The sequence below is a fragment of the Pteropus medius genome, unplaced genomic scaffold, assembly GCF_902729225.1.
Source record: "Pteropus medius unplaced genomic scaffold, Ma_sr-lr_union100, whole genome shotgun sequence".
Taxonomy (NCBI): Eukaryota; Metazoa; Chordata; class Mammalia; order Chiroptera; family Pteropodidae; genus Pteropus; species Pteropus medius.
In genome coordinates this window covers 24,256,315-24,265,712 of record NW_024351730.1, presented here as the reverse complement: position 1 = coordinate 24,265,712, position 9,398 = coordinate 24,256,315, and the positions used below count along the sequence as shown (strand labels likewise).

Sequence of the window (9,398 nt, the reverse complement as noted above, 5' to 3'; positions counted from 1 at the left end):
TGTCACTCTTTTCAGAAATATCTCTGTGGTGGCTTGCTTGGTTTGTTTCTTTTTTTCATCATAGATTTGCTCGTAAGCAGATGATGCACCATGAATATTCTTCTTGTCAACAAAAAGAAGACCTGAACTTTTGTAGATTTAAGAAAAGGTTTTTATTTGGGCCCATCTGAGGACATGCCTGAGAGCAGAGTTCCAAGAAGTCTTAAAACAGCACTCCAATTTTAGGAAAGGGAGGGGATGCTCATGTAGGCAGGAGGACAAAGAAAGATATAGCTATGCATCAGCAATTTTAGTTACATACGATCAAGGATTAACAGTTTTACATGAGTTGAAGAGAATTTGCAGGTAAAATAGGGTCATCAAGCACCTGAAGTTGGGAGCCATGGGAAGGAGCTTGGAAGCAATTATTGCCTCATTTTTATTGGGATGTAGAAAGAATAGGCTCTGCCTTCTATAATCATTTATCTTTTTAATTGGAATTGTTGGAAAGTATACGTGGCTAGCCCTTCAGAAGGTCTTGGTTAGGAATTTACTATATTCCCTTGGTTACTGATTAAGTTGGAGCAACAGCTTAGACACCCTTTCCTTGCTCATTATTAATGAAAACCTTTTGGTGTTGAAATTTATGTTTTCAGACATTTTAAGGAGCTTGCTGAGTTCTGCAAAAGTTTCTTCTAAACACTTCTTCTTTGAAATGTCTTCTTTTTCTTCTTCAGCAGTTCTCTCTTCTTTTGCCTCTTCAGGTATGCATTCCTGTGCAAGTCCCAACAGCTCTTAATCAATCAATTCCTTAGAAACCACCTCTGTGAACTCCTCAATGTCATTCTCACCCACACCCAGGTTAAAGTTCTCTGTCATCTCAACCACAGCCTTGTTGATTTTTGCAACCTTTACACTATGACATCACAACGGCTACAACATCACTAGGCTATAGGAATTTTTCAGGTCCATTATAATCTTATGGGACACCATCATATATCCAGTCGTTATGCAGTACATGACTATATTTAATTTTTTTCTTTAGGGAGAAATTGAATTTAATTTAGATTTAAGTTAATTTAAATTTAATCTATCTCAGAAGAGGCACTAATGAAAAAGGTTGAGAAACATTGTTCCACAGTAATGAAACCTCCAAATTTTAGTGTATCAACCAGAATAAAGGTCATTTTTCTTAATTGACCTTGCAGCTAGGTGTGGCCATGTGAATAAGTTCTGGCTCATGGGAGGTGATGGAAAGTGATAGGTGCAACTTCCAGGATGGGTCTTAAAATGAGAGACTGCCCTTTTCTGCCTTCCCACCATCCCGTAATTGGAAAGCACACATGGTGGCATGCCCCCTTGGGCCATGTGCATGAGGGCAGCAACCTAGACATGATAGTAAAGCAACAAGGTAGAAGGAGACTGGACCTCATGGAGTAGAACCACCATACACACTCTAATCCACTTGCCTCTGTCAGGGAGAAATACACTTCTATCTTAATTAGCCATTATTAATTTGGGTTACTTTTGTATACAAGTGATCCCTTACTCTTTTTTATTTTATTATTGTGATAAATAACACAGAACATCAAATTTACCATCTTAACCATTTCTAAGTGTACAGTTCAGTGGTGCTAAGTATATTCACATCATTGTACAACAGATCTCTAGTAGAACTTTTTCATCTTGCAGCACTGAAACTCTATATCCACTGAAGACTAATTTTGCCTCACCCTTTCCCCCAGCCATTGACAACTACCTTTCTACTTCCTATTTCTAAGATTTGACTTTAGATACTTCAGATATTTGTCCTTTTGCAACTGGCTTATTTCACTTCGCATAATATTTCAAGGTTCAGCCATGCTGTAGCACGGGACAAGATTTTCTTCTTTTTTAAGGGTGCATAATATTCCACATATACCACATTTTAAAAATTCATTTATCTGTCAAGGGACATTTGGGCCACTTCACCTATGTGAATAAGACTGTTGTGAATAATGCTGCCATAAACATGGATGTACAAATATCTCTTTAAGGTTCTTTTTTGAATCATTTTGGACATATTCCCAGAAATGGGATTGCTGGATCATATGGTCATTCTATTATTAATGTTTTGTGAAGCCTCCATATTCTTTTCCATAATGATTGCACCATGTATATTCCCACCAATAGTGCACAAAAATTCCAACTTCTTCACATCCTTGCCAACACTCATTATTTTCTTTTTTTTTTGATAGTGGCATCCTGATGAGTTTGAGGTGATATCTTATTGTAGTTTTGATTTGCATTTCCCTAATGATTAGTGATGTTGAGCAGCTTTTCATGTGCTTATTGGCCATCTATATCTTCTTTAGAGAAATATCTATTCAAGTCTTTGTTCATTTTTTAATCGGCTTATTTGTTTTTTTTTGTGTGGTTGTATTGTAGAAGTTCCTTATATATTCTGGATATTAACTCATTATCAGAGATATGATTTGCCATTATCTCCTCTCACTCCATAGGTTATTTTTTCATTCTGTCGATTGTTTTCTTTGATGCATAGAAGTTTTTAAGTTTGACATAGTCCCATTTGTCTATTTTCAACTGATCCTTTATTCTAACTAATCTAACTATTAAAAAAAAAAATACTTTAGCAGGAATGGCATAAAAAAAAATGAGCTTACCACAGAGAAAGTGACCTGGTCCCAGAGAAAATTAAGATGCTTTTTAATTTACAATAGATTAAGAAAAGATAAATCTAGCTGTTTATTTTATGAATGATAAGGAAATGTGAAAAATATATTACTTAACTGGACCTGGTCCCAGAGAAAATTAAGATGCTTTTTAATTTACAATAGATTAAGAAAAGATAAATCTAGCTGTTTATTTTATGAATGATAAGGAAATGTGAAAAATATATTACTTAACTGGACTTTGATATTCCTCATCATGAAACCACATCTCCAAACCTTGTTGTACGATATTATTATAGCCATTATATAACTTATTATGCACCCAGGTGAGTAGCTGTGAGTGTGCTAAAGACTGCCAGTGAAACTGGTTTCACATCCCTTACTATAAACCAGCCATTTATGTGAAATAGAAATAAAGCATGCAGAAATTCCCTTGGATCTGAGAGTAGGGTTTCCCCCAGCACAATTAAGTTTGTGGTCAGTTTAGTTGAATAAGTTAAGAATACTAGCCAATCAGAGTTTACGGGGAAATGGATTTCCTAAATAAATATGATTCCCACAAGCATGTTCCGTAAAGAATTTCTCAGCTTTGAAATCCAATAGAGAAGTTACTCAGTAGCACTCCATTCTATCACTATGAAGAAAAGTAATGTTTCTCTCCTTTTGGGTATCATCTTCCTGGCTCTGATGAGAGTTCAAGGTAAGGAGTTCTGAGTTACATTAGGTTAGTAAAGTCAGCGATGTGAATTGCTACAAAAGCCTTTTGATTTGCCCACTAAATGTGATTGTGTTATATGCATCAGAAAGTGACATACGTCACTTATAAAAGCTTCTCAGTGATGTGGTAGATTATCCAAAGTTTATATCTTAGACCTGCCAAGTCAGAATAAATCTTCTTAGTCTTGGTGTGTGAATTCCTGGCATGTTGTGTTGAACTGGATGATAATGAGATAAAAGACTCTGTCTCCTGAGTTATTTTTGTCATGCTGATATTGTTTCTTGATAAATATGTCTGCGGTTAACCAATTGAAGATCCAATAATCAGAGAAATTGTCCCTAATCTGTTTACTAACTACCTTTTTTACTTTGAGAAAATTAGTGGACTTCATATGTAAAATGAGGATTGTATAGTTCTACCTACCAGACGATGTATGGCATAAATAAGCACTAAGTAACTATATGTTGAATGCATGAAAGAATTAAGGAATGAGGATAGTGTATTTTAAAGAGTTTCTAAAAGTTTAAAGCACTATTGAAAAGCAAGGCAGTGGGGAGGATGAGGATGGTGGTGGTAATTCATTATTACAGGTAGAGCTTTCTGTCCCAACCAACATGAACTCCATTCTACTAAAGTCAGATAATAAATGGCTTTGGGAATTGCTGAGGAAACTGTGGTCCACATAGCACACATGAATTAGTTATTTGTGTGTGTCTGACCTATGATAGGCATTTGTTCAATCATATGAAAATCTCTTTTCCTAAGGTTTTAGGATATGGTAGCTAAGAGCAATGTCTTTGGACTCAAACCCCTGCACCTGCCCCCTAGAAGATGCATGGCTTTGTTCTTTACTTAACTTCTCTGAACTTTAGCTTCTTTATCTATAAAATGGAGATAATACCTACTTCAAAAGTTTGTGGTAATGATTAACAGACACTCAGTAAATGATAATAATAACCATGCCTAAGTCAAGTGTATCATTTTGATGGATCATCTAAATTGAGACATTGCCCTAAACTGGTATGTGCTACCCATCCTCTTTCCCTTAGGAGCCCCAATATTGAGGAGTGGACGCTGTTCCTGCATCAACACCAATGATGTAATGATCCACTTAAAATCCTTAAAGGACCTTCAACAATTTGCCCCAAGCCTTTCTTGCGAGAAAACTGAAATCATGTAAGTAAAATCTCATCTAACATGCATGTGCCATATTGGCAGAAACATTAAATTTAGTGCAACTATTACTCTTGGAACACTTGCCCATATAGATATCTAAAATTCAGATTGTTGCTTCTCTATAAATCTGGTCTACTTTTTCTTTTTTGAAAAAAAGAAAAAAAAGAATTTCTGGTAGAGATTGGGAACCAAGGATGATATATTATCAAAGTAATACATGTTCATTGTAGAAAATATTTAATGTATATAACCCAAAAGAAGAAAATTATTTATAATCCTACCTTCCAGTGACAAATATTGCTAACTCCTTGATATATTGTCTTCTAGATCTCTCTTGTTTGCTTTGTATGTACATATATAGACACAAAACATATATACATATATTTATAAATATAATATATATACATAAAAATAAAATCATGTCATATTCTATTTTGTAAACTGCTTTTTCATTAACACTATGTCATGAACATTTCCTCGTGTCAGTAAATGTTCTGTAATAAACCATATGTTTCTAATAATGTCATTTTCAATGTCCAAATTATATTCATCATATGACCAATTATTCCATAATCTATATAATCAATGCTTAAACATAGATTATTTCCAATTTTTTGCTATTGAAATCAAACTGTTATGGAAGTATTATGTCTTTAATTCTTCCCTATTAACGATACCCTCCTAGAGATTAGAATTGCTAGGTTTAAGGATATGTATATCTTAAGTCTTTCAAAACTGAAATCAAGGGTAATATGTAGAATGGCTACCCTTTTTCTCAGTTATATAGAAAAATTAAAGAAAAAATCTTTAAACTAATCCTGGAGAGTCTGCTGTAAGTAATTTAAAAGATTCAACTAGTCTGTTAATCTTGTCTTAGGATAACATTTTATCATATTTTAAGTAGTTCCATTAGAAAATTTAGCAAAATTGATGCTAATTATCATTGTTTCTGCAAAAAAGTAGGTTTATTAACAACTTTTCTCTTTTGCTTCTTCAGTTAAACATAAATAGCTATTTCCAGCACAACAGAACCAATATCATCTTTAGATATAAGCTTCTCCCATTGTATTTACCTGTTGGAAATTTGTAACTTATGGTTATGTGCTATCCTAGAAATTTATCTAAATCCCTTCACTCACTTAGAGAATGAAAAGACAGGAAAAAGACTGGACATTTCAGATGCTTATAGTGGGGACAAATACATTCTAATTGGGGAATTGCATTCTGGGGATAAGATGAAGAATTTAAATTATTAAAAGTTAAAAAAAAAAATCTTGTTGCTGTTTCCTTGGCAGTGCTACAATGAGGAATGGGGATCAAATATGCCTAAACCCAGATTCGACCAAAGTGAAAGAATTGATTAAAAAGTGGGAGAAACAGGTTGGTGAAAAGAAGAAACAAAAATTTCTTTCTCTTAGAAATTAACTTTGGAAGACAAAGAATCTATGTAGTTCTTATGTAGGGTAAATTTTTCATCCATATTATTGTGCTCCTATTTCATTCCTAGAATAATGTCATCACCTTGAGGTATAATTGTATTCCTGCATAGAGTGTCAATTGTCTATTTCCCCCCTGCCACTAGAATGTGGGTTCCATGAGGGTAGGGAGCTTATCTTTCTTATTCAACACAATAAATATGTATTGAATATGACAGAAAGGTAATAAGATATAGTACCTTCCTGCCGTAGAAAATATGCTAACAATTAATTATAGTACAATGTGATAAATATATAGTAAAAGTATGTACAAGAATCATAAAGATTGTAGAAGGAGTAATTAACTTTGCCAGAGGGAAGGGGCAGGAAGAAAGTGTTAAGAAAGTCTTCATATCAGGTGGCATTTGATTTGGATCTCAAAGGATAAGTAGTTCACCAGGAGGGTAAGGACAGCATGAAAAGAAGTAGAATCATGAGAGAGCTTGCTGTGTTCAGGGAGCCTCAAGTAAGGTGTCTGGAGTTTGTATGGAGGGACTGAAAGGATTGAGGTAAAAAGTAGACCAGGACAAAGTGGGAAGAATCCTGTATGACATGCTAAGGATTTATGTTTGCAGAGAGCCACAGAATATGTAGTTGGGAGCTTAGTTCCTGGAGTTTGACAGACTGGTGGTTCTGTCATATACTAGCTATGCAACTTTGGGCAAGTCACCCTCTCCAAGCCTTAGTCTCTCCATATGTAAAAACTAGATGATATTAGTATCAACCTCAGAAGGTTGCAGTTGGGACAGATGGGTTGTAAGCAAGGTTGGAGTGAAGGTAGTAATAAGCCAGGAGAATGGGCAAAAGAGACGAGTTAAAAGGCTCTTGCCTCCTCCTCAAAGTGAGTGAAGTACAGAGAATCAAAAGGGGCCCCTCTGAGAGTGAAGCAACTTTAAACTGGTTTTGAGGATAAAGAAGGATTACAGTCTGGAGAGTCCAAGTATAATATAAGGAAGGAAAACAATAAGATAAACATTGCCCTGTTTCCCCCCGCCCCCTTCTCCTTGTAGGTCAAGCAAGAGAAAAAGCAAAAGAAAGGGAAAAAATATCAAAAAAGCAGGAAAGTTCTAAAAGTTAAAAGATCTCAACGTGCTCATCAAAAGAAGACTACATAAGCAACCACTTTACCAACAAAGTATTTTGTGTTAAAAAGTTTCTTTTTTATTATACTGAAGAGCATGTTGATCTAAATAAAAATTTAAAACATCATTGTGATTAAAGCTAGAAAGTTGCTTTTAAAATCCAAATGTTAGAGGCTATCGTTTGTCTTTGTTCTTCCACCTCCAACCAGCTGAAATTCATCATGCTCAAGAGCAGGATCTTAGTAACTCTCACAGGTGGACAAATGCCCACGCAACCATATCCCACACACAACAGCTGCCTGTGAGAACAACTATCTTTCCAGACCACAAACTGCAGTTTCCAGAGAGTATTCTGAGGCACATGTTAGCAAGCCTCAACTTGTCAGCATGCTGAAGCCACGCAGTTTGGGATGGAGCCGGACTTCACCAATTTGTCATGGCTATCAGCATCTGTATTTGAATGGGCCTATAGGCCTCACATACAATGTACCTGAGAGATCCATGCTGGTTTTTCTGGAGACCACCGCTGAAGGACACTAGCACTTAGCTTTCAGAACCCTTCTATCTGGCTTTCGGGGCTATGTGACTCCATCTTTCTGGTGCACACTGACCACTTTATTTCTTCTTGTTTTCCTTTGCTTCAGTCAATCCAGTTCCTCACTGTCCTACCACAATTCAATGCCTGCCTTCTCTACCACGCAGGTCACGTTCTCACTCACCTGGGTCTACTCTTTTCTTACTCTTTCCCCAGCACCCCGCAGGAATGCCTTCTTCTCCCCACTCATCCTTACTTGATCCAGACGCCAAGGCTCAGTTCAATACTGCCTTTTAAAATCTTTTGGACACTTGGATAATCTTAAAACTCCTATTCCACTTGTGCTCTGTACCTCACAGGTGAGCATTTGTTTTCTAATTATTTTTTGTGTGTGTGAGTTTATTTTATGTCTCTAACAAGATTATCAGCTCCTTGACGAGCGGAATTTGCCATTATGCCTAATATATTGAGGAAATAGGCTTTGAATAGTTTCTTAATTGCAGTTGTTACAGGTAGGAGGGCAACCAGACCATCTCCTCAGAGCAGGAGCTGGCTATTTATTGACTACTCCATACTGAGCAAACTCTGGTAACCTCTTTTACTCATTGTATTCAGGCCATTGTCCCTACTGGGATCTGGGGTGATGCAACAATCTTATTATGACAGGATGTTAACTTGGCCTCTCCAACAAATAAGAAGGAAATGTCTAAACATTTGTCGGTATTCTGAACTGTTTTCATAAAATATATAGGAGACCTAGAATCATAGAATCTTACAATGAGAAGGAGCTTTAATGATGAACCAGTGTTCAACCTGTCCTCTATACAAAACTTTCTTTAATGTCATTCCTGGTCAGCCTCAGTTTTCTATAATCTAACAGAAAAACCCCAAGGATCCTTTTGAAAACTCATTTAGGTAAATATGAATGTCATTGTCAGTTAAACTTTTTTCAGAATTTGTTAAGTATTGTGATTATTGATTATCTCACTGGGTCAAATGAAGAAAGAAGGTATTAAGATATCAAGAGCTAGAGGGAATAGCAAGTCCCATTAATGTAGGCACAGCTGGTGCCCACTGAACCTCTGAAAGACTTAAAAACTCTTAAAGGGGAGGTTCAGTGAATTGTATAGGAGAGGATGTCTTTGGCCAGAATTTAAACATATGCCTACTTTCCAAAAGTCTGTCACTCCTTACACTGCAGATGATTTTTCAGTGCTGCCAAGTGGTGATCCCACTCAAACAGCATCTTATCTAATCATGAAGCTCTGTAGCTTCTTCCATGTAATTTCTCTGAAAAAATCTAATGTTCCCTAATTTGAAAGTCTGTGACCCAGGTGAAGTGGACAGTGTATAACTAATAACCAGAAACTATATGTTTTGACTAAGTAGCTAGCTATGATATATATATATACATGTATTCTCTCTAAACAAATAATTAAGTTCAAAGCAGTATTAGCATATATACCTTGTACTCTGAAATATTTTCTTTGTTAAAAGACAGTGGTGTCAATAAATGAACTATTAAGCAGAACAAATCTTGATTTTTTTTAATGTCTTGAACATATACCTCAACTATTGCCATGTTTAACAGTAATTCTCATGTGTCTTTATTCATTTGCTTTTATCTCAGATAAGGTGTAATTGAGATAAAGAATGAAAGCCCTTTAAAGAGCTCTCTGGGGACAGAAAAAAAAATACAAAAAACCTCTATGGAAAATATGACAATAACACTATACAACAAAACTGACTTATAAGAGTTAT

General features: G+C 35.6%; 1 protein-coding gene across 1 annotated transcript; it reads left to right on the top strand.

Annotated features, from left to right (window-relative positions):
• Nucleotides 1-3,229: 3,229 nt before the first annotated feature.
• On the top strand, nucleotides 3,230-9,163 carry CXCL9 (C-X-C motif chemokine ligand 9). Its single transcript, XM_039845484.1, has 4 exons — nucleotides 3,230-3,351; nucleotides 4,419-4,545; nucleotides 5,841-5,925; nucleotides 7,031-9,163. The coding sequence occupies exons 1-4, from the start codon at nucleotides 3,288-3,290 to the stop codon at nucleotides 7,133-7,135; spliced, it is 381 nt and encodes a 126-aa protein (XP_039701418.1). The 5' UTR covers nucleotides 3,230-3,287; the 3' UTR covers nucleotides 7,136-9,163.
• Nucleotides 9,164-9,398: the final 235 nt, after the last annotated feature.

Coding starts and splice junctions, on each gene's coding strand:
- CXCL9 (XM_039845484.1), top strand. CDS start 3,288: ATGAAGAAAAGTAATGTTTCTCTCCTTTTGGGTATCATCTTCCTGGCT. Junction 3,352..4,418: donor GGCTCTGATGAGAGTTCAAG/GTAAGGAGTTCT, acceptor TCTTTCCCTTAG/GAGCCCCAATATTGAGGAGT. Junction 4,546..5,840: donor TGCGAGAAAACTGAAATCAT/GTAAGTAAAATC, acceptor TTTCCTTGGCAG/TGCTACAATGAGGAATGGGG.